This window comes from Lissotriton vulgaris, chromosome 11 (genome assembly GCF_964263255.1).
Source record: "Lissotriton vulgaris chromosome 11, aLisVul1.2, whole genome shotgun sequence".
NCBI classification, from domain to species: Eukaryota; Metazoa; Chordata; class Amphibia; order Caudata; family Salamandridae; genus Lissotriton; species Lissotriton vulgaris.
The window spans coordinates 539,348,092-539,375,034 of NC_141699.1; the positions used below are offsets into that span (position 1 = coordinate 539,348,092).

Sequence of the window (26,943 nt, forward strand, 5' to 3'; positions counted from 1 at the left end):
CCAACGACTTTATATGCCCGTTCTAAGTACGTTTTAAAAACATTTGAGGTAAGACACTACCATTATAAAACTATGCGATTTAAGAAATAGTACCTAAGAAATAGTAGAGTGAAAAAGTGCAATGTACTCTATTACCACAGATATACGACAAGTGGGCAACCGCCTGATAAACAAAAATCCAAGGAACCCCATCAAAAGGAGCTCCCTTTACAGGAGAGAGGTAAATATGAGAAAAATCACCCCCCAGTGAGTAGATGATGGTAGATTTTATCTTACACCTAATAAAAGTTTTTTTAATTAACAGAAGGCTCCAAGAACTACATCTGTAGTACCAATAAGTGATACTTCAAATAGACCCCATCTAGGAACGTTTCCTACACGGTCCCGAGGGTGAGAATCTACATTTATCTATTTTCCCGGGCCCCTGGGTTCATTAGTTCCTCCCATACCATTTGGTCTTCCACAATGAAAAAGACTTGGAGGGCCCATATGTCATATGTGAATCACATGTTTGCTACTTGGCGAATGGAATTGTCGAACAAAAAAAGTAGAGGACAAATCACCTGCAATTGAGCCACTGTATACATCATTGTGCAATTAACTGTATTTTATAATTAAGCGGATTTGTGCCAGGAATTATAAATTGTCAAGAGAATAATGGCAGCTATAATTAATAGTGTAAAGTCAGAGTGGGTATGTGTTAATCCTAGCAATCCAGCCCTTAGAGTAAATGAGACAACAGGTTTCAATGCACGATATTTGACTGCGCATATTTCTCCTAATATATTCACAGATACGGTGTATACATCCGTTCCCCGAAACCCCAGAAATAAGAAGTCCTGAGGAAGGTGCCACGATATCAAGTGTTAAGCACCGAAACGCGTCGACGCACTGTTTGGTCTAAAAGAATCCAGTCAGGGCCGGGTAAAACTTTAGATGGGTATCACATCTTTCCACTAAAGCTTTAGAGTAACCAAATTGTCCACGGCCATTGGATCTAGTGAAGTACAGTGGCAGAGATATCAAGTGGGCCACTTATACGTGAGGGGTTTGTTGTGATTATGTTTAGTCTGTTGTTTATTGTGAACATATTTTGATTGTCTTTCCATTTATCGTGTACCGTAATATTCTGTTTGTGTAATACTGTTGAATAATCATTTTTATCCCTCCAAGATACTTAATCTTGGATTTTAATTGTCTCGGAAGAATTGTATGAATTTATCTTGTTTTTATTGTTTATTTAAATGTAATTTTAATAAATCTAGATTGTAAACAAGATTATTTCTTTGTGGAAACCTATTTTTATGTTTGTCTGAATACCCATGGCATATTGTGACCTTTCTTTTTACAACAAGAAAGGCCTATAGTGATTAGTGGACTAGTTGACTCCAGGGATTTCCCCTTTGACTAACGGAGGAGGAGACAGGCCAGTAGGGCTGGGGCCAATTCAGTAGTTGTTTTCTCCACTGCTGCACAACTCTTCAGTCCTCCTTCTTAGGTCAAAATATCTGAAGAGGCAAGGTTCAGGGGTACCCGATAACACTAGATTTAGGGGCATTACAGAGGTGTGCAGGTCGGGACCATGGGTCCCTTCCCTGGGGTGTCTAAACCCCCTATTATGCCATCCTCCTGTGGGAGGGGGCAAAGGCCTCTTCCTGACTGGGCAAGTCACCTCATCTTCAAATTTGAGGGGATGGAGATGTGTGCTTCATTTCGCCTCCCCACCTGAGGGGTGGGGTTAGCAAAGGTGTTCACGCATCCCTGCCCGTCTAGGCTTCCCACCGATTTGAATGCCCAACGTAGGCATCAGAACCAGTGGGGGCCAGTTGCTGATAGCAGCAAACGGCTGGGGGTAGCTAACAAAGGCAGCAGGCCTTTGAAGATTCCCCTTTGTGGACCCTGTCCATCTGGAGGAGGGGGAAGGGGGGGGGGGGGGGGGTTCTGAGCATTACATCTCTGCCCAGGAAGGGCTTTGTTTCAGGACCCATGGTAGAGTAGTCTTTATTGCGATTTTTCATCATAAAAGACAAAAGTATCCAAAATCAATACAGATTTCATTCATTTTAAAATACACCATCATACTCAAGATCTAAACTTGAAACTTTACCACATCAACAATGATTAATGGACAAATAAATGTATGAATACATCTTAAAAGAGTATCTTAAAAAGGATTAAATATGATACTTAGCAAAAAGACTTAATCTTCATTAATTATTAGTTAAGTAATCTTCTAAACAAAAAAAGTATTATTATTCAAGCTCCATCCCCTGCTTAAAAGGCCCATCTTTGATCATTACACAGCTACTTTGCCCCCCCCCCCTCCCCCATTTTATTGCATAAGGCCCACGCCCAGCTCAAAAACTTTGTTACACCAATTACAACAAGGTTGGAAGTGTCCGATTTCAATATTCTCCTTGCAACCATCGCCGATCTTGTATACATAGACAAACATACTGGTTTCAGCCAGATACTCCTCGGCTGATGGTATGCAGGGCATACAAATAAAAAATGATCAATATTTTCACTATGATCATGGCAAAATACACACTTTTCACTACTAACAGGATTCCACTTGCTTGTGAACCATCGTAGGGGTAATGTAACAATCCTAAACAGATGGTACAGTTTGCTGTCATGAGGCTTTGTGATGAGATCCCATTTTCCTTCCAAGAGATTTTCAACCTTCATTTCAAGGAAATCCCTGGACAGTGATTGGCAGATATGGGAGGAGAATCTCTTAATTTTAACCAACTCCCAGTATGCTGCTCTATAGGACCTTTTCGAAGGAAATTCCGCAGCCTCTGGGTGTTCCCATAGATTCCTCATCCTCATATCAGTCAGCAAGGACCTAATTGCGGTCAACCATGGTATCTTATGTGATCGACTCAACCCCCTCACTTCCAGTAGGGCCTTAGCATATAGGGAGAGTTCCGGGGTGATCCAAAGACGCCTCCAGAATGCAAGTGGTCTATAGCGTGTTACGTCTTCAAGTGCGTATCAGCCAAGATCAAGAAGCAATGGTATAAGGGGGGACAATTGTGATTACTAGCATTCTCATAAAATTATTTTGGGCTAAAGAAAGTGGAGATAAATTACTAATACCCAAGATTCCAGCACCATATAGTATGGCTGGCCTAATTTTGGTTGTAAATATATCTTGACAATACGGGCTATATGTTTTGTTAGAGACAACCTATGCTCATTAACCAGGGCACTGGCCAGCTGGGCGTGCTTTAACGCTAGCATTTTGACTTGGGGCTTCCAGCTTAATTTATCATTGAATGCAACACCCAAGTAGGTAAAGGCATCTCTTTGCTCCAGTAAGGCACCATCCATATAAACGCTCGCTTTAACTGGCTTGGACCTATGGAGCACCATAAACTTTGTCTTCCCTACGTTGACCACAAGCTCATGTTCGCGGCAGAACACCTCAAAACGAGACCGTGCCAACTGCAGACCCTGTCTCGTTTTTATAAGCAAGGTGTTGTCCGCAAACATGAGGAGTGGTACTTTCATGCCAGCTAATATTGGTGCATCCGTTGGGTGGTTTGCAAAGTACTGGACCACCCCATTTATAAATAAAGAAAACAGGGTGGGAGCCAGCACGCACCCCTGACAAACCCCGTTGCTGACCGTAAACCTTTCTGTGGTTTCACTTGGTTTGCCCCAAAGAACCTACGCATAAGTGTGTTTGTGTAATTTGACTAGAATAGCAACCAAACATTGAGGCATCTCCATTTTCAGTAGTGCCCTCCACAGTTTCTCCCTTGGAACGAGATCAAATGCGGATTTTAGATCCACAAATGCCACAAAAAAGCATGCCCCGCCTAAAACCACCTCCTTCCAGTAAATTAACACAAATCTAAAGTCCTGATCAAGGGTTCCTGTATGAGACCGACACCCTGCCTGTAAGGGTATTAAAATGTCACCTTCTGTCATCCATCCCTGTATCCTCCCTAGTACTAATCTTGTTACTATCTTTTGAACAGCTTCAATTAGAATGATGGGTCTATAATTTGCAGGTGCAGAGCGATCCCCCTTCTTATAGATCGTTATGATCTCTGTACCAGACCAGGATGCTGGGAGCGGGGCACCACTAGCTATGACGTTTGCTAGTAGCTTTATGTATGGGACCCATAGGTCTTGATTTTGTTTAAACAGATCTGCAGGGATGCAGCCTGCCCTGGGGCTCTGCAACTCGGGACTATTTTCAGCAGAGACTCCACCTCTCTGCATGTAAACTTCAATGGTTCTTCAGATAAAATAAGAGGGACTATTTCATCGCTATTATTTGCTGCCCTAAACTGAGCTTAAAAAAACGTCACCCATTGTTTAGGTTCGACACGGTTACGCGGGATCTGTTGCTGCAGACTATTCCCCCATTTGAGTAGGTGCCAAAACCGGGTCATGTTTCTCCCATTACATGCCTGTAGTAGGTCCTTCCATCTTTCTTCATCCCACTCTCTCTTAGCTTGTCTCTGCAAAGCTTTATAGTTAGCTCTACACTGTTTGATGTCGCCCTGTGACCTCGACCTAATAGCTTCCACAAGGGCTTTGCAAGCCATTCTGCAGGTGTTATTGTACCATGAACTTGGCTTCAAGGGTCTTGTCTTTTTACAAGAGTTTTTTTTAATGAATAATTTTTGCAAACCCATGAAGAGTACATTGTGTACACCCGATAGGGTTGCGTTTAACGCCTCCTGAGACTTACAATCAGAGAGTGTCGTCAAGGAACCCGAGACCATGGCCCTAATCTGTGCGACATTACTATCGTTATTAGCTACCCTTGCCCATAGAACCCTTCTTAGATCGTTGGCAATAGTTACCGTTCCAGAGGTTATATCACCTTCCCTCTGTAAGAAACTACAAAAGCTTCTATCGTTAATTTTTAGAACCTGGGGGTTGTGATCGCTCTCTGGCCTCGTCGGAACCTCCATATCTAGAACTGATGGCCGTAGTTCAACATTGACAAGAATGTAATCTATACGACTACCAGTTCTTCCATTGTCAAATGTCTTTGCCGCCTGCCTATCAGACTGTGTCCTCCCGGTAGCCGCCCTCAGGCCCCTTCCCAAAAAAAGCCCCTTCAACTGGAGGGCGGCCTCAGACCATTTCCTTATTGTTGGAGGTCCAAATGTGGGATGCCCCATAATGCATCCACCTCTTCACTCAGCCTTCCATCTTCAAAATCCAGGGGTTCGAAACAAGTGTTGAAATCCCTAGCGATGATCAGGTTGCTAGTGTTTACATCAGGAATCTAATAACTTTCAAGAGTTGTAATAACATTTGAACTCCTGCCGCCCGGTTGGCCCCGCGAGTAAACATTATATATTGTTATGTCTAGCACTTTTGATGAACTAACTCGTATGGCCATTATATCTGGGCTATAAATAATTAGCTCATCCACCCATATCCCCTCATTTTGTCTCACCCAACAAGTCAACCCACCAACTGATCGACCCCTCTAACCCCTGGTTGCTGTTTTGAAGAAGTTTAAATAGCCTAAATGAAAAACTCCCTCTACAGACAAAGTCTCCTGGAAAGCCCACACGTCAGTAGACTCTATATATGTTGACCAATCTGTGGACATTGTTTTTGTTTCTAATCCCGCTATGTTCCAAGAAGATAGAGTCATACATGGTTTCGAGGGACTAGGATCTTTAATCCTCAAATTAGTCAGGCTGGCCTGTGCTAGGCGTTCCTACAAGGGGTTGGGCAACGGAATTGGTGGGAATGTCCCGCGGTTCATTACCCATGTGGACACTCCTTTTGCCAACTAACGACGTGACACATGGAGGTACATTCTCACTTCCCAGCAAGTTACCAAGACATTTTGCTTGGTTCCCATCAACCACCTTTTTAACCCTAGTGTCTACAAACCATGGTATGTTGTCCCTCCCTCTCAGTCAGTCAATTTCTTCGAGGGTTGATAGTAACTCGGACCGATTATTAGTTTATACGGGTAATCGAACTGATTGTAGCCACCATTAGGAGCCCTCGCTTCCTTGTATCTAGGCATCTTCCGTGGATTATAAAAAAACCCTAGGGGGAGTAGTCTAATTTCCTCTGCTGCAGGGGGGTAGTGTCCAGCCATCTCTAGATGCTAGATGCTAAAGCTCAGTACCACACATCGTCAGCCGTGAATTTATGTGAATGGCCTACCCAATGGATTTGACGCACCATTTTGAATTCGTCAAATAATTGGTGTCCAATGCCTGTCTTTTTGCTCACTAAATGGAGAGCCTTATTTTTAAGCGTCGACCAGTGCTCTCGGGTACCCGTGGAAAGTGGGGGCACGTTGGCTAAGACAACCGTGTAGGGCGTAGCTTCAGGGGGGAGATGGAGACTGGGTAGCATGTTAGAATCCCCTTCCATACCCTGATCAACATATCTCCTTCTATTACCTTTGTCCCCACTTTGCTGCACCACCGTTACAGGGGTACCATTGTTTAACCTAGAGATGGGGAGGCAGGCTGGACTTATCACCGGTTGTACCATACCAAAACTTGTTTGAGCATTTACCAAATTTCCAAGCTGCGTACTAGGTACAGCCCCTGAGGTGTTGCATTGGACCCTCCCACTGGCATAGATGGTAGATTGGGCGGTGTTCCTTTGGTTACTGAAGGATAGGCATTGTTCGATCTTTTAAGCCTTTCATCAACTGAATCTAGTCTCTTAGATATTGGATCAATGAGAGCTGCTATTTGTTCTCTTATTAATGAGCAAAGTTCCTCTGCATTGAACTGAGTGTTGGTACAAGTTACCTGCTTGGGTTGGGAAGTTATTAGGATTGGTGTTGGGTTAACGGCAGGATTAACATCCGAGGTAATAGCACCTGACTTCCTAAAAACACGTACCCTACTGGATTCATTAATGGCGGCCAATGAGTTTTGTTTTACTATTGTTCGGTCTTTCCTTTTTTTAGTAAGCGGTTCAGACCCTGGTCCCCCCATAGCTTTCTTCCCTCTAGTCATTACCATAGCAGGGCTCTGTTTGCTAGATTGGGCTTGCGGGGGACCCATTGTGGGGGACAAAGTCACCTCGCGTGTCAAACTAGGAGGTGTTATGTCACAAGCTGGATCTAAATCGTTACTTGACAATATTTGAGGTATCTGGGCACAGGGCAGGGAGCATCCCCAAAAGGTAGAGATTCCAGTGAGAGCCTTCGCTCAGTTGCCTGAATCTCATGCATTAAGACAGGTTCTGCACGATTTAAAAAAGAATCTAGTGTGCCCACCACCCTATTCCCGACCTTTCTTTTGCTCATATTTAAAAGGGCCTCAATGCCACACAATTAACAATGACCAGACTAGCTTACAAAAAAACCCAGAAGAGGAGAATGTAATGCTTACAGTTCACTGCAATAAATGTCAATAACATGGCCCAGTCCGGCCTCCTCTGGGCTCGGATGGGCGCGGACGGGCCCGGGCTTCTCCCGAGCGCGTCCCGCGCTGCGGGAGACCTTGCTCGATTTTAAGCGCCTCCTGCGCTTCCTGGATGATGCTGTAACCTGGCGCAACGCTAGGGATGCTGGGTAATTGAGTCCTTGTCCCCAGAGATCGCGGAAACCGGGACGTTGTCTGGGCGGTATCGGTGTTGCGTTGCAGTCCCCTGGACTGTGAAGACTCCGGCAAAATGTGTCAGAATGATGCAAAGTTTTGCGGCCAAACCAAAAGGTACGTAAGGGACCCCGAGAGTGGAGGCTCTCTACCCAGGAGTCCAGAAACCTGTCTGGAGGTGGCAGATGGCTGGTAGCCAGTCAGGAACCACACCAGGGCTGGTCGTTTTTCAGGGGGCATCTCTAAGATGCCCTCCGAGTGCATTTTACATTAAATTCCACACTGGCATCAGTGTGGGTTTGTGTTGATCTTTTTGGTACCAAACTCCTGAGTTTTCAGTGGAGCCATTTTGGGAGTGTGGACTTTATAATGACAAACTCTAAGCCCCTATACTCAAAATGGCGTCACTGCACTTACAATGCTTGTCAATGGCACAGACACTGTAGGGGCATATTGCTCATGCAGCTATACCCTCACCGGTGGTATGGTGCACCCTGCCTTTAGGGCTGTAAGGCCTGCTAGAGGGGTTACCTACTCATGCCGCAGGCAGTGTTGGTGAGCATAGCACCAAGGGATGGGCGCCATGTTGACTCTTCAGTTCAGTCCACACCAAAACACGCAGCCTGCAATGGCAGTGTGTGGGTGTTCAGGTGAGTGGTCTCTGAGGCTGGCAGTATATATGCTGCAGCCCTCAGAGGCCCTCTCCGGTGACAAGGCCTGGGGTACCTTTTAAAAGGGACTTACATGTGACACATATGTGTGCCAATTGTGGAGACAATAGTACAGTTTTGGGAAAGAACACAGGCCCTGGAAACCTGATTGGCAGAGACCCAGGTACCACGCAGTCAAGTTAGCATCATGTATCTGGCAAAATGTTGGGGGGTAACCATGCAAAAAGGGGCAGTTTCCTACAGGTGGTCTACAACTGACTGTAACAAACTTACCTCTAGCAGGCAGTCATCAGCGGTTCGAAATACATGGATTCCCGACCTCTGAAGATAGGCAGTGATTATGGTCATCACTTCATGAACTACTGAGGTGGCAACGTAAGTACACTAAATTGAAAGTGTTCCTGACCTACTTTGAACTGCAGGTAAAACCTGTGGGACTGCTGGACTGGTATATGGAAATATGTGTCCTGCAAGTTCGGAGACACCACTCAGGCTCCTAGGTCCCCAGCTGAAAGGACCTGAGCTAAGGTGAGAATTTTGAACTCGTCCTTCCTCAAAAAAGTATTAACCACATCGCTGCTGTGCATTTTCCCCTCCTGTGCTGTTTTATGATGTATTCCATAGTTCATGACGAGCTCAGCTCGTCATCAGCACAGCTCCACTGTGCCTCATGACGAGCTCAGCTCGTCATGAGCATGGAAGGGGTTAAACAGGTGCATATCCAACATGGATCTGTACCCTCCATCCTTCTTCAGAACTAGGAAGTAGCATAAATAGCACCCATTCTGAATCTGGCTCCTCCTAAACAACTTTAGACAACAGAAGAATGACTTTCTGCATCAGGTTTGTGGAGCGCTCCTTCAGAAGTCACTCTAGCGTCAGAGAAAGACTGGGTGAGGAAGAAATGAAAGGTAGTGCATAACCCCACTGAACAATTTGTAAGACTCAACTCTTGGACAAGACAGATATCCAGTTGGGGAGGAAATACCATACTCCTTCCTACTGGCCAGGCATTGGCCTGTAAGAGCAAATTAAAGTGGCTTGCCAGCTGCTGCAGCAGTGGAAGAAGAGTTGAAAGATTGTTGGCTCTGTTGTAACAAGCTGTTTCAGTTGTTGCCATGCCGTCTGCCTCGAAAAGGCTGTGTCCGTTTACTATAGTACAGGTAGCGAAGGGTGGCATTGTATGTAAATTAGCCGTGTGGAGTAAACCCTACACTGACTGCAATGGTGTGGAAATTGCTTAGGGTGACAGCCCAAAGGACCTAGTTGTTGTGCAACTGTCTTCAAAGCGTTCCAACACCAAATTAGCATTTTCAACAAATAGTCTGGAGCCATCATGGGCAAGTCCATTGAGAACACGTGTATGTCTCCTGAGAACCTGGTTGATCTCATCCAGACATGCCGTCTGAGCATCACAATGGTGCCAATAGCTTCACCTATTCATTCAATAGTATACAGGCTAGCTCAGAGCACATACTTCAGCAGCATCCTGCAATTCATGAACAGATTGGGTCACAGAGCAAAGACTTTCTATGTCGACGCCTGATCTACCAGACTTATTGGTATAGGATGTTTGGTTAACAAGCGCAGATGACCAGGACCAGTATGTGTCGTCTATAAACAGGTCAACTGCCAGCGGGCATGACCATGTGGCCATAATGACATCCGTAATGGCTTCATTGAAAGTCAGTAATGGTTCAGGCGAAGATGGCCCTAGTTGAAGAATCTCAACACATCTGTCTTTTTCTCAATAGAGGACAATTGCAAGGCTAGGCTACTGTTCCGAACCAAATGAAGCACTTTCTTCTGTTGGTGGCAGAGATAGCGAGCCAAGCACTGTTTTAGGAGATTGTTTAGCCTTTTGGTATTTTGGAGGGCTAAATATGAGGCCTCATAAGTAAAATAAAGATAAAGTAAGAAATCATCAGCTTCATTATCACCATCAACGATCATCATCAGTGTGTAGGGGGGCATCAGGTGCATACTGCACTGGATCAGAAGGAGATCCTACGAGAGACTCAAGCCTTTGATATTACTGGTGTCTTGGCAGGGTCCTCAGCATCTTCAGCAGCCCATTGAGCATGCAGCAACAATTCAAATTTGGACAGGCAGTTTTTATATTATATGTGATGTTGCTTGACGAATTGACATTGCATGGGTTCCCCGACAGCCGACATATAAGGAGTACAGTGAAAAAGCTCTTCAGTTCCCAGTCCACAGTAGACCCCAGAATCAGTGGGGTCTAAATGCATCAACATTTGCCCAGAAGCAAGAAGGGCCTAAAGTATTACCTGCATTAACTAGATGGCCACATGTATAAGGCATACAATAACCAACCAAGGCAACCACAGCCTTCCATGCAACGGATTAACGCAGACCCAGCTTCCACTGGACTTGCTCTAAATAGGACAGCATTGAATGTGCACACAAAGAAATAAGCCATACCTTTGAACATTTTGGAATTAGCAAGTTAAGTTTTATTTTCTTCTCTTTTTGTTGTTGAAAAATGTCACCAAACTTCTACTTATGATACTGATCCACGCTCACTGGTGGAAGTGCACTTCTACATTTCAGTTTATATTTGTAATAGATTTTTGTTTAGTAAACATAACCTTTTTCTGTGTTTGTTTACCATGTTATATAAATGAATGTATTATTATTAATGAAGTAATAACTAATATTGAACTGTACAGTTGGTGGATCATTTGATTTGTTTTTCTCTTGCTCTGTATTATACTATATGAAGATTTTTCCACGCAAGATGCTCTATTTTTTCGTACCACAAAAACATGATTGTTACTAAAGCATCATGTTATGTTTTGTTAATTAATTTCTAAAGCGCACGAATACCCGAGGGTGTCTTGGCACTAATTGGGTATGGCAGTATACGCAAGAGCAGGAAAGTACTAGTGATTGAAAAGCCAAGTTTTTAGCAGGTTCCTAAAATTCATTAAGGTGAGAGCTGCTTTGATATTTATAGGCAGACTATTAAAGAGTGCTGGGGCTTCGGAGGAGAAGCAATTCTCCATTTAAGTCTCTTAAAGCTGGGGCGGGACACCATCAAGGTATTTTTAGACATAGGTCCCTGCTGGGTATGTACTAGGATAGGGACAGTGTGGGGTGGCAAGGACCTGAGTCATGCAAGGCCTTATAGGTAAGGCACAGTGCCTTGAATTTGATTTGGTTACTCACTGAAAGCCAGTGGAGCCTCTTAATGGAAGCTGAGACAGGATGGAACTTGGGCAGATCAAGGATACGTCTTTCTGCAAGACCTATCTTTGCAAAGCAGAAAGTCAGTTTTCTAAAGTGAAACCATGCATTGCTAGACTGTTTTCATGTTTATAAAAATTAGTCATGTACTCTAAAAGTTCTGGGGTGACCTTTGCAGTTTAGTGGCAGAAAGGGACCTTCAGATTTAATAAAGAGGAGTTGTTTGAGGATGCTGTAAATCTGTTTATACATGGAAAAAACGAATAAATACTTATAAAAAATATTGAGGGCAGAGATATTATAAATGCTGTACTTACATAACACTAGGGTTCAAATTTACCTGAACCCATATACCAAATGTCAGACAAAACAGACAAGTAATACAAGTCGACATTACTTTACGAAGACAATAGAAATAATTACCTTCATGGCAATTTTACCACATGCTAACTCCTTCAGAACTGATTCAGAAATGCATGTGAGCTGCAGCAACGACCAGAACTCTTTACTTCATTTTTGGGCTGGGGGGGGGGGAATCCCTGCACACAATAATCTATTTGAGGAAATGAGATCTGCACCAAACTGTTGGATTGACAAATTGACAACAACCCCAACCCAGGTCCCAAATGTTTTTATCTAAATGCAAATTTGAGGCAATCAATCTACTCAGAAGAGAAGGCTGGAACGGTGTTGTGTCCAAGGGAGACAAAGGACTAGGAGTACTCGAGTTGCCTCTTTCTCCAATTATGGGAATCCTGATAAAACATCTAAAAAGTGGAAAGAGATATTACACCCAACTAGGATTTAAGCAGAGAAACCGCACATAACTTACAAGCCAAAAGCTGCAACTTTTATTAAAAAAATGAATCAAGTGAAAATGATGGCAAAGTGCACATGTCATCTATGTATATGGGTCGTAGGAAGGCCACCAAAGCCACTGTTGCTCTGGTGAAATGATCATCAAGTCTGATTGCTCTAAACTCTAAAAATAAAGGTCTTTGAGATACAAGAAAATATCTATTTTGTACTTATGTCATTATGTCCTTATTTGCCTTAGGAGAGTCAACGACACGTTACGAAGAGATGTCTAAGAAAGGCTAAGAGTAAAATGTAATTGTTCTGGAAGGGTTAAGGATGCAGAAATATTTCGCACCCAATGTATCATGGGGTCCGGGCTTAAAGAAAGAAACCGTATTTCCTGATTTAAGTGAAATTTCGGAAATACTTCTGGAGTAAACAAACCCAAATGTCTACAGGACAGCCTTGTGTTTTTGGAATGTATATAAGGCACCTTTGAGAAAAGGGCTTAAATGTAGATATTTTTTCTGCAATAAGTAATTGCTACTCAGATTGGTTGTGAAAAATATTAAAAACCCACTGAGGATTCAGACCTCTAATGCAAATAAGTACATCAAAGTGATGTTGCACAGACTAATTTATCATGTAATAATAATAACTATTTTCAAGGAGTGTGTTGGGTTACACTTCAGTTGTTGCTAAGCACTATAACAACAAGTGTTACTATTACGTAATTTAGTGATACTCAATTTACCAACCTCAGCAGCACGGAATGCAAAGTTGGCCTTACAGGGATATAAACTTACTATCTGCATATCACTGCATACATCAGTAGAGTTCATTTACACACTGAGCCCTATTGGGGCCACTGGGAACAGTCATAATTCCCAAAGCCTGAAGGGTAGTGATAGAAAGAATGTCAGACCCAGGGAAGAGGATCTAACTGCAGTGCACTCTCTGAGGTGTGAATGCATACCCAGTGGCTTACCCTATTTTGAGATGGGACACTAGCCAGGTAGTGGTATTTGGTGTTAGTCGATACCTCTTCACAGTGTGGCTATATAGGAAAAAGCAGGGTGTGACGTGTTGCTTTAATTGGTATGCTTGCTTTTACAATAGACCAGTTATCTTACTTGTATCCCATGATGGCTGCAGGGACCAAGAGTTTTGATAGATGCAGCACCGTATTTTTAATGGAAATGTGTCAGCTGCTCTATTTATGTTTTTTAATTAAAGCCCATTTGGGTCACCTACCTGCTCAAAGCAGAGATGGAGTGTGTCTGGGGACATCTTTTATCAGTTTGAACTTATTTTACTATTTGTAAAAATTGTTTCATGATCTTAACCATTTTATCAAACTAAAATCTTTTTGACAATGTTGTTGTTTTTGAAATTGTTATTAATTGTACGTTCATAATGTTTTCGTATGCTTTCATGGTCTAAAGAACCGAAATAAAGGTGAAACTAAACTAATAAAAAGAATCAATTAAGATCCTTGCTTTGGCCAGATAACTAATGAAAAAAAATTGCTTTCAAGGAAGCTTTGAAAGGACTTGAGGTCTCATCAAGACACAGCAGCAGAATTAAGACAATGTCTTGCATAGCCACCCGCTGTATTCCTTTCTAGCAAGCCCATAAAGACACAGTTAGCATCACAGCAATTCAAAGTATGTATGCTAACCTTTAGGGATCCAGATGAAACATGTTTTCGTACTTTTTCTACCTCACAGCCAAGTCCTAGGTTGACCTCCCACTCCACCGCTGACCCTTATCTTCACTTTACTTGCAGACTTCAGAAAGGGACTCAAGACCTGGTCGTTCGACTAAGGCTCTCCATACCTTTAGCGCCTGGATACCCCCAGAGTGATAAGCCATGCGGTACAAATACAGATCGATGATGCTGATGAAGAACCTAAATACCTTCCCCACTGAGCAGAGAAAGAAAAAAGCTTTGAGAGCCAAAAAGATGCTCTTGAGCTGGAGATGGATATCTAAAGATCGGAGTTTTCAGTTAACCAAAGTCTGGCAGGCTTAATAATGCATTCATAAAGCATTCCTATAAGATTAATATTGTGGTCCTCAAAATGTGAGGGAACATTGGTTGATATCAAAAGCCATTTCGAAGATTCCTCTCTTTACCCAACCAAAGGATCACAAAACTCTGTGGCACCCTGAGTTGATTCCCGTCACAAACCATGTGTTGCCTAAGAATATTCATCTACAAACGTGTAAAAGTGACACTATAGAAGCAGGAGGCAATCAATAGGAACCAGTGTCAGAACTGCAGCTAAGAGAAGATGTGTTGAAAGATTTGTCCTAAACATCAAACACTTGTGATGGAAGAGTTGGGCCCAGAGAAGTGTCATGGTCACCAACTGAAAAGTCAGTGTTGGCATGTCCCAGATGCCCTTGAATGCATGTATGTGTATGGTATTTCTACAGCATGAACTAGGCAAAAGATAGTGCAGAGCTGTACATAGTCAAAGACCAGCATGAAGTTAACAAATAAGAGTTTAGGGTGCTGTGTTGAGGATAATTAATGCATTGTGTTGTAGTGTTCTTTAAAGAGGTTTTATCTTCAACTCTTTCCAAAATTAGAGCAACGCTGGGGTTGTCCTACGGGGATGCTGCTCTGGATCCAGGGTGCAATAAGGGAAAAGACCTGCTCTCTTGTTCTCTTTATTCTTACACCTCTGACTCTACAGCCAGATGGTGTTCTGGCTGCGGGTGTGCCGAGATCCACCATAGATTGAGAGCTTGTCTGCAAGATAAGCGGTGGTGTTGGTTGGGATAGCTTTGCAAATTATGCAGCTGGTTTTGAAGATGTGCAGGCCAGCAAGGGAAGACAATGGATTTCTATCAGGATGGGGTGAAATTATCAGATTTCTTCAGGCCCTGGATGAGATGTCCTGCAGCACTAAGGGGTACCAGTGTGGCATCTGAGAGACCATGGAATCGGGAATTACCACCATTCAAATGGTGGTAAAGTACAAGGGCTTGAAGTTGCTTTCTAGACTAAAAGGTTTGACGTACTTTAGAAGAGAGAGCTGGAACCAGGCTGTCTTTGTAGTTTGGCAATGTGTTCCTTGAGGGTGGGATTGGTGTCCTGGGTAAATCCAAGGGACCTGGCATTTTGTGAAGTTGGGGCTTGAAGCGGTCAAGGTTCATGCCACTGAGCCAGGTCGGGACTTTATCTTGTTAATTATTTATGACAAATCCAAAGATTTGTGTCTTCATTGCTTTCGGCTGGAGTGCGACATTCAAGTCTGATGATGTGGATGCAGTGTTTGAGACATTGGATGTCTGAAGCAGAGGAGACTTTCAAATATAGCTGTGTATCATCGGCATACTGGTGAACCTTGAAGCTGTTATCTATGCGTGGAGCACCAAGTGGCTCCAAGTACAGGTTGAAGATGACAGGAGACAGTATGCAATCCTGGGATGTTAGGGATATTTTTTTACCTTGACATGCAGATGTGAACAAAGTGGTGTCAGTTGGAAAGAGAAGAGAATCAGTGAACACCACTGCCAGGGATTCCTTTTCCAAACTCCATAGTGTGTTTGAGGATGTGGTGATCCACTGTGGGAAAAGCAGCTGAGAGATCCAGTAGTATCAGGAGGCATGTCTGTGAAGTGGAACATAGCTGTTTCCGTGCTGCAGAGTGATCTGAAAAAAGACTGGTAGTCGTGACGGAGATGGCTGGCACTGATGTGGTTTCGGAGTTGAACACAGACTGTTTTTCAATTATCTTGTTGATGAATTTTAATTGAGAGATGGGCCGATAGTTGGCGAGGTTTATCAGGGTCTAGTGTAGGTTTTCTTTAGGAGTGAGAGTACACGGCATGTCTTGAGAGCTTCTTGGACGGTGCCTTCGAGTGAAGCATTAACAGAGCTAAGAAGGGGTAATACATTATCTTTATAAGATGTGCCTTTCAGGGAGATGAGAAGGTCAGCAAGATCTGGGAGAGATAGAGTTTTGAAGGCTGACCATTGCAGAATTTTACAGGAAGGGGTGTGTATAAGAAATGAAGCAAGCTTAGAGGTGGGAGAGGGAATTGTTGCAGTGCTTGATTGTCTTGAACAAAGTTCTGCTTCTGTTGGTGGCTTCAATGAGTTGGATAGCCCCAAGGTGATGTTTTTTCCAAATGTCTACTGTAGCGGCTGTACAGGACTAACCACTAATAGAGAAGACTATGTACAGCCTTTGAGTATATATCAGTCATTTAACAAAACTTTCAGATATAAACTTACAGCACCTTTCCACAATTCAGCTACTGGGATTCGGCGGATCTACACCCTTGAGGAAATAGGAACAGCCCTTCCTAATCCTTTTGGAAATAGGTTAAGCCCCTCCTGGTTAATCAGTTTCCTGGATTAAGGTATTTCCTACATTACAATTACTGGGACAGGCCCTCTCCTTGGACTTCAGTTGTTGAGGTGAAGTTTCTGCTGGTTATTCAGTTATGCCTTACCTGCCCGCCTCAATTTTCCATTTACTGTGAAGCAACCCCACCTATCCCTTATTTACTGGGTTTAATTTCTCCCCATCCTTCATTTAAGACCGATTAGTCGAGGCACGTCTCGGTGGGGAGGAAAGACAAGTCACTTTTGCCTACCATTCTCTAGGATTCCCCTCTTCATTCAGAGGGGTTCAGCCTATGCAAATTCTTCATATAAGCGGTATCAGCTTTCCACGTCACATTCTCTCACCTCTGAAGATTATTGGGAGTTGGTAAGTGACTGGAAAACTTTACTTCACCGAATATATCTTCAGAAACCACGATGTCCAGCTCACCCTTTTGCCTTACTTTGGTATGCCTAAAACAGGAGATAACAATTAACCTTTCAGCATTGCCAGTGTGTTCTCATTGGTACTGTTCACCTTCTTTCAAATGTTGACCTGTCAATCTAAGAAAATACTTTCCTAGTAGGTAAATCACATTATATATATTCAGCTGAGAAGCGCCTTCCTACTCACACATAAAAATAAGGAAACCAACTATTAGAATAACCCAGATCAGCTACTACAGTTCTCACTCCAAGGAGAGACCAATACTGCAAGAACCCTTTGCCACAAAACATTACCCACCCTTAACAAAAATAAATTCTTTGGCACCAATGAAAAAGGACACATAAAAATGTATTTTCCTGCTACTACTCACCATTGCACTGGTTGCCAATTTGGTAAAAATGGACGGAAGCCAGTAATGCATTCGAAAGCAAGAGTGCCGAAACTCCAGTAGTCCACAGTCACAGTGTACTTCTGCTGCTCTAGAAGCTCTGGTGCCTGAAAAAATATAATTCCAACTATCAGCCATTAACTTTTGCAGACAGAAGTGATGCTTCCTTACCGATGGCACTAAATAAAATCAAGCATACAGAAATGGATACCTTGCGTGGTTATCATACTACTTGCACTACTATTGATGGAGCAAGGTTTCGCACATTTAGCGACTTGCTTGTATTCATGAACCTCAAATAACTCTAACTATGTATTCAACCTGTTTGTGTTACTAATATTGCACATTTTTACACTACACGGGGTGTCCCAGAGACGCTTGCCTATGTGTTTACTAAAAGGTAATACGCTTGCCACCTAAAATGTCTGCTGCTACGCGGGAATTTAGTCTGCGCATGCGTCGGTCACACTCATGTGACGTGACGTATTGGCAGTTCTGGTGGGAATTTGTTGCTCATGCGCAATACAGCTAAAGATGGCTGCTTTGTGTTCTCACATGCTCTGAGCTTGCATTGTCGCTTTTGAAAAGCTGTTTGTTCTGCACTTACCCTAATGCAATAGGTATTATAAAGTAAGGGATATAGTATAGCTATTTCATGGTATACAGTGTAATCTTTTATTCTGTGTTTCTAAATTGTTTTCGCCTGCTTTTCATGTATCGTATTCTTTGGGCCTGGGAGGTGCTTACTACCCCATCTTGGAAGCCCATATGGTACCAGTCACGTGATGGGGGAAAAGAAAGCCATGCAGCAGTGGAACCCAGCCAGCTGGCAGCCTCGCCCAAGATGCTCCTGGGAACCGACCTGTAACCCAGCAGGACGAAGCTGAACTGTACCTGAAATTGTTACATTTGTAATAAACTGCTGTATACTCTATTATTCTCTGTAAAACATATGCCATGGGAAACTAGAATTTAAGGTGTGGGTACGAAAACTGAATATTAAGCCTGAGAAAGTCTAAAATGTAGGTGGTGTGATGACTTACCCTCCCCTCCTTTGTCCAATCAGAACTTGGGGATCCTTTCACTTGCAACATTTGGGGGTGGTACACTGACCCCAAAAACAGTATAACTAGCCTAGGTTTAGCTAGAGAAATTGTCCAACTTGTCCAAATAGCTGACCTGTCACTGACCCAACGTACTCTATAGGTGACTGATACAGAGAGCTGAGGAGCACTCTGTCCGAATTTCCACAGACCCACTCAGGGTTTTGGGGAACCTTAAGTGCTGGCGAAGCACTTTGCTGGGAGATTTCGAGAACCGAATTGGGGTTATTGGCAGATTCCTTGCAGAGAGGGAGTAGCACAGGGGTTGCAACCGAAGCTGCAGGTGTTGGTCGTACCCTTTAGTGAACCCGGTCCTGATCCAAATTCTGGGGTTATCATGTCCTGACTGTCCATGAGCTGTACCTGCTCGCCTACTGGGAACCTAAGTCCTTGAGGGTCCTTTCCCGTCTTTCCAAACTGACCCATGGCCAGGGTTAGTCTTCATTCTATCCTAGGTAAATATAAAATCTGTGTGGGTGTTCGTTTATCTAAACTTGCCTTCCTAACGTCTCGAATAAAGCATAATTGCATATGTTCCCTTTTTCTCCCCTGTCCTCTATAAATGAGATTTTCATGCATAAATAATCTATTAGCATGTTACATTTCTCTACTTACCTTTAGTCGAATGCTAAATCGTCTTTTATAGTTCCATTCTTACCCTCCCTATAGAGAATAAGCACATCTGGATAAATCAAATTGCATAAGTTTAATTTCCTTTGAACCATTAGTGGATTTCAAAAGTTTATTTTGATTAGCATGTTCCCTTTCTTTACTCGCCTTTAGTGAAGTTGTGAAAGTCTGTTGACCCAAAATAGTGTTCCTTATTTTCTCCTTCCCTCTAATCTCCGATTTCTAAATGATTCTTTGCCTCATTCATAGCTATACGATATTTCTAATTCTAGTTATAGACAGTTTGATCTGTGTCAATCTTTGGCTCATGGCATATGATGATGATGATGATTAGATAAAGGTTTGTAAAACTTCCTGAGTCTGTGGTTATTATAAAGAGTACAAACATTATTGAAATTGTATATTGTATTGTGTTGTCTACTTATTCCACAGCTAGCTCATTGATCCATTGTGATCTTAGGTACCTGTGACGAGGATTGGTAAGTCAGGTACACGGGAATAAAACAGAAAGGAACTGAATTGCTGGTAGTAGAGTGTAGGTTACCTGATTAAAGTGTAATGAGAATATTTTATGGGCCCAAGTGTGCAGTATTTGGTGACAAAGTTAGTCGGGTGACCTGCGCGCTCTATCACTATGAGCAGAAACAGTCATACTAAACCAGGTCTTTGTTGGGAGCTTAGCCATGTGGCAACAAACCATACAGACAAGAAACCCAAGCAAGCACTGCCCTGGCCTTCATATTATCATCAGCCATGTATCTTTAGTTAGAAAAATGTAACTTACTCTGTAAGCATCGGTGTGTAGTGCTGTAGAGTCACATGCTCTGCATACTCCTGCAATCTAGTACTGGGCTCAGACATGACCTATTTTTCTACTAAGAACGTTCGACTCCCAGAATGTGCCATGCCTCCTCCTTTAGTCCACAATGCACATGGGCGCCAACTCTAGATTGTATTTTGACTCTGCGGTTGAGAAGTGAAATTGGAGAGTAGATTAGTACTATTGTGATGTCCCCTGCACATTTTAAGTTGTTAAAGAAGTTAAGTGTGACAAAAGTGAAATATTGCCAGGCTCTAAAGAGGAAGATGGGCACATGTGTATATATACAGCAATCTGATGAACATCTTCAGGAATAGTGATGCTCCGTCCATCACCACCCCCCTTTTGTACCGCTTTTGGCCGCCATAAGTGTGGCAGGGTATGCTCAGACGTGAGTCCCTTGCTCACTTTGCCACTGGATTCAAGTAAGCCGGGCTGAAGACGGCTGGAATGCCAGAAACCGGTCCTCGGAAGCCTGTTTCCGGTCCAGGGAAGACATGGCTTGGCAGTTCGGGCTGGACTGTTCCCATGAGGCACAGGGTCAGACTGATTTGCATATAGCCATGTCTGAACTGGGGTGGCAGAGTGGGCTAAAGAACGGTGATGGATTAAACCCAGATTTTTTGACTGGGTGTGAGTGTTTGATTGATTAAGATGCTCCGTACATCACCACCCCCCTTTTGTACATCTTCAGGAATAGTACCAGGGCAGTCTGCCCCAAGTTGGGACTACCATGTTGAGGGTCATTGACTCCTTACTCAGCTTCCTCACATACAGGATGAATGGGAGAGCATCCCTAACCAGTTTATCCATCAAGCATTGCCCATGGAAGTGGGTGTAGGAATCCAGAGGCCAAGCTTGGCCATTTTGAGTTTTCTGGGGGTGCTGAAGAGGTTGATGGCTAGGACTCCCTACTATTGGAAGCAACTGTATTGGACCTAAATGTGGAGTTCCCACTTGTTGATACGTCCTGCTTAACAGGTCCGCATAGTTGTTGCCCATTCCAGGTAATGTCCTACTAAAAGATGGATCGTATTGATGGATCTTATTGTGGATTGCCTAGTGCCAGATCTACTGTGCTGGGGGGGAGGGGTGGGGGGGGTTAGTGAACACCCGTTGTTTCTGTATCTAACATACAGCTGTCAAGCTTTCAGTCTTTATGAGGACCACTTTGCCCTGAGCAGATCTGTAGAAGGCTGGGAGGGCTAGGTGGATGGCCAGTAGCTGCGGAGAGCTACTGTACTGACCCAGAGAAGTAGAGATCCAACTATCTTGCATAGTCATCCAGTGAGCAATAACTGGGTGGGGAGGGTCCAACAAAGGCTGCCAAGAAACAGATTATTGATGTACCACCATTACAGAGAGCGCGGAGTGCTGGCCTTTATTCTTCATCTGCTCATGACCATTATCTCACAAGTAACTTCTGGAGAGGGTGTATGCATAATCTGGGACATGGCAGAATTGCTAAGCAGGATGCCATCATACCCAAAGGTTTTGTTACAGTTCTAACAGTTCGAGGATGAGTGGACTGAAAAAAATCAGCATCTGCTGAAATGCCATCACCCACTGCTGGGTGGGATATGTTTTCCCTGTGACAACATTTAAAATGAGCCTAGGAAGGGCTGGATCTATCGGGCGGCAGGGGAACCTCTTTGCATTTATGGTGAACCCAAAGCTGTGAAGCAGGGTTATGGCTGTTTGACTGCGTGCTAGGCATTATTGCCGGCTGCTGCTCTATATCAGCCATCTAGGTATCGAAAGATGTGAATGCAGCCTCTGATAAGAAGAGTGGCCACTACTGGCAGACACTTGGCAAACACCCTAGGAGATGTAGTGATTCCAAAGGGTAGAACGTATACAGATTTAAAAAATAAGTTGGTACTGGATGAATCCTCTTATGGGAGTAGTTTTTGATTTTGTGTATTACGGGATAAAAATAACCTTGAATAAGAAGTGGCAGAAACAAATTTTAAAGAAAATATTGCCTGCAACAGAAGTATATAAGCTGCAGGGAGAACATCCTCCCTTTATGGGGCCAAAATTAGAGGCTATGCAAAGGCATCCACACTGACTTTCTTGAAACATTTAGTGAGTTGAATATTAAGCAACAATAACCCTCTATTTCTGGACTTGGAGGTAAGGCAATTGCCTTTTTAGCTAAGTGAAGGCTACTCCTATTTTGGATAAGGATCTGGGGATTAAACTTATTTTCTTTATATTTTAAAGAAATTCTTTAAAATATAAAGAAAATAAGTGTGGCCAACCGCCTAAGCGGGGGCACTTAGGATGATTCCAACATGCATGAGCTTGTTGAGCCCTTGTGTGTGACACATTTGTGGACCTCTCCAAGGAAAAACACCCTAGAATTATTGTGTGATATTAAATTTGACCATAGGGAATGGCCAACTGAAGCAGCTGGCTAGACGAGCTCTAGGGAGGCTAACAGGCACATTCTCAGCAATAAAGAGAGCTTCAGGCGTCAAATGTTAACTGGAAGAGGTGAAACTGATGGCAATCAATGTCCTGCATATGACATTTCTATGTGAAACCTTGCAATTCGCATCCCCTTCATATAACTAGAGGTTCCCTAATGGCAAATCTAGGATGTGTCAGAACTATACAGCTTGGTTTGAAAATGAGGCACACTGTTTTTCCATCCAATATGTGCCAGCCCATGGCACGAAATGGCTAAACTAGTTACAGAGAAATAAAGGCATGTGGAGCTTCCAGGATTTGGTTTGTTTACATAAACTGGATACCTTACGGAAATATTTTATGCTTTCTGCTTGGGGCATTAGCTGCCATTTACTTGCATCTGTGTCTTATATGATACATTATTACCAACATTAATTTAAACTTATCTGAAGGATTGCATCCGGTGTATGCTTGGGTTTATGGGTTGATACCCGGAATAAACTATTCAGACCGGCATTTTAAAGTACACGTGTTAGCAAAACGGTATGCATCTAAATGAGAAACTAGTACCAGCCCATTCAAAAACTCACATACAACACCTCAACCAACCAGCAAGATTCCAAACCACATGCAACAATACAGCTCACATCCAATACTGTCTGAAAAAAACAGCCAGTCCATCTGAATCATGCTAGTCCCATATGTGACTAACCAATCAACTCAAAACCCACAGCTACCTCTATCAACCTATAAATGAAGCAATCACAAGATAGACACCAGATCTACCAGTATAGACCCGAACCCTGCATAAATTGCACTGCCGATAATTTTTTTTAACAAACTGCAATAATGACAGTACATGGACACCATAAAGTCACTTGTCAACTGTGCAGAAATCACAATACAAGCAACCCCTCTTGAGGAGGCTAACTCTGCGTAATCAACTACCATTTAGTAAAATCAAGATGGCCATCCATCATCCGAACAAGCTGTAAATTAAATGATCAACCAAACAGCCAGCCATCTATCAACACTAACAAACTCACCAGACCCCAAAAAACTTCTTTAGAGATCACAGGTCATCTGTAACTAGTAGCACTGCTGAATCATTCAAATTAAAACAAGAAAGGATTCCTTCTTGTCATTTGGGCAACACACTTATGAGCATGAGTGCCACACAAAATTATAACAGTACAGTGGCAGGCGGGCTGATAATGTCACCTAAGCATTACGCTTAGGTCAGTTACTTGTCATCTATGCTAATAACGTGCACATTTCAACTCTACAAGAAGACATGGTACCAGGTACTGCAGGGTTCCAACGAAGGATGTGCATAAGCTGCCTTGGTCCAGCTCCTTGGCATACCCCAGGTCAATTATTTTATGGATTACCTGAAAGAAACAAACAGATAAATGAAGAATACTTTAAAAATCAGCAATTCAACAGCAGAGTAAACTATCACAAGTACCCACACTGATGTATAAGGCCAACACAATTTCCCACCAACCTAAGGGCTGCCTGCCTACTACCACAAGAGGGACTGTTGATTACTGAAGCTTTAAGGGAGAGATAAGAATGCCTGCTACCATAAGGGGAGTGCTAATAAGTAAGACAGAAGGAATGCCTGGTATTAGAAAGAGGACTGTGGATTGCTGCAGTCTATAAGCACAGGAGTGTCTTAGATTACAGGAGTGGCCATGAAGGCGTTCTTGGGACTAACGGACGGGACAAAGAACAGGGTCTAGAACTATACAAAACCACTGTATCATGCACAGGGCTACTGAGGGGGTAATAGAGTGCCTTCCGGACAAGTTACTAACCTACGGTAACAATATATCTGTAAGAAACATTGGTAGTGGTAGATTCCTTACCTTAGAATTACCCCCAGGCATCAGACTGGATCCGGAAAGTTTTCGTCAGCTTTACCCCTGCTTCGGTAGGTGGGGTTGTGCGGCTCGGCGTCCGTCACTGGCGTCCTGGACACCGAGATGATGTTGCGGGCGCTACTTAGACGCCGCCCGCGTGCACTGACGTCAGTTCTGTACACAACTTTCCGCGCCAGGAACGCAGAGCAATGCAAGAAACTGACCACTGGTGCATTGAAACTAGGGCCCTGAAAGGGATGACCTTAACCCTAGAAATCAGTTCGCAGAACGGGGAGGATGGGTGGAGCGTTAAGGAATCTATCACTACTAATGTTTGTGTAGTCTTGCGTCTTTCGCAGGTGAGGAATCCAAGATGGCGCTTGCGACTAGACTGCCGGAAAGAGAAGTAGGCAGTCTAGTCTTTCCAGAGGATTCGCCAACAACGCAGCAGGAAGAGGAGGATAAAGAGAGTGGAAAGACCGCCAAGAGAGGAGGAAGCTCATCCTATGTAGTGACTGTCGACTACTGTGGAGGAGAATGGACTGGACCCTCATTCCAGGAGACAGATGCCACCAAGGAGGAGAACCACACACCGTGAATACCGCCCAGTGGCAACACGCACAAGTTCAGCCAGCCCGGAGAGGAGGAGGTCGGCCAGAGTCCGACAGCCAAGCCCCAGGGGGGCCGTGGCCCGAGGCAAGTACCATTATTCAACTATTTCACTGCAGGCTGGTGGAGGTCAAGATCATACAAAGTCCCCACTAGTTACCAATCACTTTTCCCTCACATGTACAATCCTTCCCTTCCTAGCATCTAAGCACATCCCTGAGTGTGGGTGAAGGTGGCGGTGAAGTAACCGACTCAAACCCTAGGTTGCTGACCTTATTATTATTTGCTCTCTTTGAGGAAATGGCCCACAAACAACCCCTGGCGTCCTGGCAGTGAGGAGTAACCACACAGAAGCCCCTCTGCGACGGGAGAAATACAGGAGCTAGCCTTCCCATGAGACTCTGACTGGACTAACACTTAAGGAGCCCTTTGCTATTGTCTTTTTGTTGTTTACACCTAGTGCGGTGATTCCTTTTCTTTATTTTCTGCCTTTTACTTTGGGACACCTGAGAACCGGTACCTTGTTATACACCTACAGGTCAATAAAGCATTGTGTTATCCCTCAACTCCGTCTCTATGCCTTCTATATCTGGGGAATGATCACAGTTTCTTACAGATATATCGTTACTGAAGGTAAGTAACTAGCCCATCTGAAAGAAACACATAGTGCTAGATTCCTTACCTTAGAATATATACCCCAGCAATACCAACCCCGGTGGGGGTTCTGCGAACCAAGATCACACCAGATAGTCCTGGAGAAAAGAACGGCCAAAGAAGTCTCTACGGACTTGGCTGTCCAGGCAGTAATGCTTAGTAAACGTGTGCAGCGAGGCCCACGTGGCTGCCTGACAAATGTCCTGCAGGGGGACACACCGTCCCAATGCAGTAGTGGGTGCAGTTGCTCTAGTGGAATGAGCACGCAGCCCCACCGGAGGTTCCTTTTTAGCCGCGAGTAGCAGGCTTTGATAAATGAGACGATCCAGAGCGAGATAGTCCTCTTATTCACCGCACGACCTTTCTTGGTGCCAACGTAGCCAACAAAGAGTTGGTCCTCCACCCGGAACTACTGTGTGTGGTTGAGATAAAACGAAAGCGCACGTTTGGGGTCCAGACGGTGGAGCCTCTTTTCCTCCCTGGAAGGATGCGGAGGCGGAAAGAAGGTGGGCAAGGTAATAGTCTGCCCAATATGAAAGGCCGTAACAACTTTTGGCAAAAAGGAAGGATGGGGCCTGAGAACAACCTTGTCTGGATGGACTGATAGAAAAGGAGGCTTACAGGAAAGAGCCAGGAGCTCACTCACTCGCCTAGCGGAGGTGATGGCAACCAGGAAGGCAGTCTTCAGGGTCAAGAGACGAAGGGGACAGTTATGAAGAGGCTCGAAAGGAGCACACATGAGAAAAGTAAGAACCAGATTCAAGTCCCACTGCGGCATCACAAACGGAATAGGAGGGAAAAGGTGTGTAATGTCTTTGAGAAATCTATTTACAACAGGGGACTTGAAAAGAGAAGGCTGATCAGGGAGCCTGAGAAAGGCCGAGATGGCAGAAAGATAACCTTTGATGGTGCCCAGAGCAGAGCACTGTCGGGCTAAAGAGAGAAGGAACAAAAAGACCTCAGAAAGAGGGGCAGAAAGGGGTTCCACAGCCTTTGCTGTGCACCCTGCCACAAATTTGTTCTACCTGCAGGTGTATACCACCTTAGTGGAGGGACGCCTGGCTGCCAGAATGACATCACAAACTTCAGGAGGCAAGTCAAAAGGAATCAACTGCCGCCACTCAATCTCCAAAGAGGTGGAGCCTGGACAGGTTCGGTTGGAGGACTGTCCCCTGCTATGCAACAGAAGATCCTCCTGAAGAGGCAGTCTGATCGGAGGATCAATGCTCATACTGAGTAGCTTGGGGTACCAAACTCTTTGAGCCCAGTCCGGGGCCACAAGAAAAACTTGGGCCCGGTCGCGTCTGATCTTCTTCAGCACTCTGGGTAGCCTTTGCTGTGCACCCTGCCACAAATGTGTTCCAGCTGCAGGTGTATACCACCTTAGTGGAGGGACGCCTGGCTGCCAGAATGACATCACAAACT

General features: G+C 44.0%; 1 protein-coding gene across 1 annotated transcript in view; it reads right to left on the reverse strand.

Annotated features, from left to right (window-relative positions):
- Positions 1-26,943, reverse strand: part of IKBKB (inhibitor of nuclear factor kappa B kinase subunit beta) — a 616,380-nt gene that overhangs the window by 221,912 nt on the left and 367,525 nt on the right. The window contains exons 7-9 of the mRNA XM_086943580.1: positions 23,692-23,781; positions 17,405-17,529; positions 16,953-17,060 (exon numbers count right to left, since the gene is read on the reverse strand). Coding sequence (XP_086799706.1) covers positions 16,953-17,060; positions 17,405-17,529; positions 23,692-23,781 — 323 coding nt within the window. The remainder of the gene's footprint in view (positions 1-16,952; positions 17,061-17,404; positions 17,530-23,691; positions 23,782-26,943) is intronic.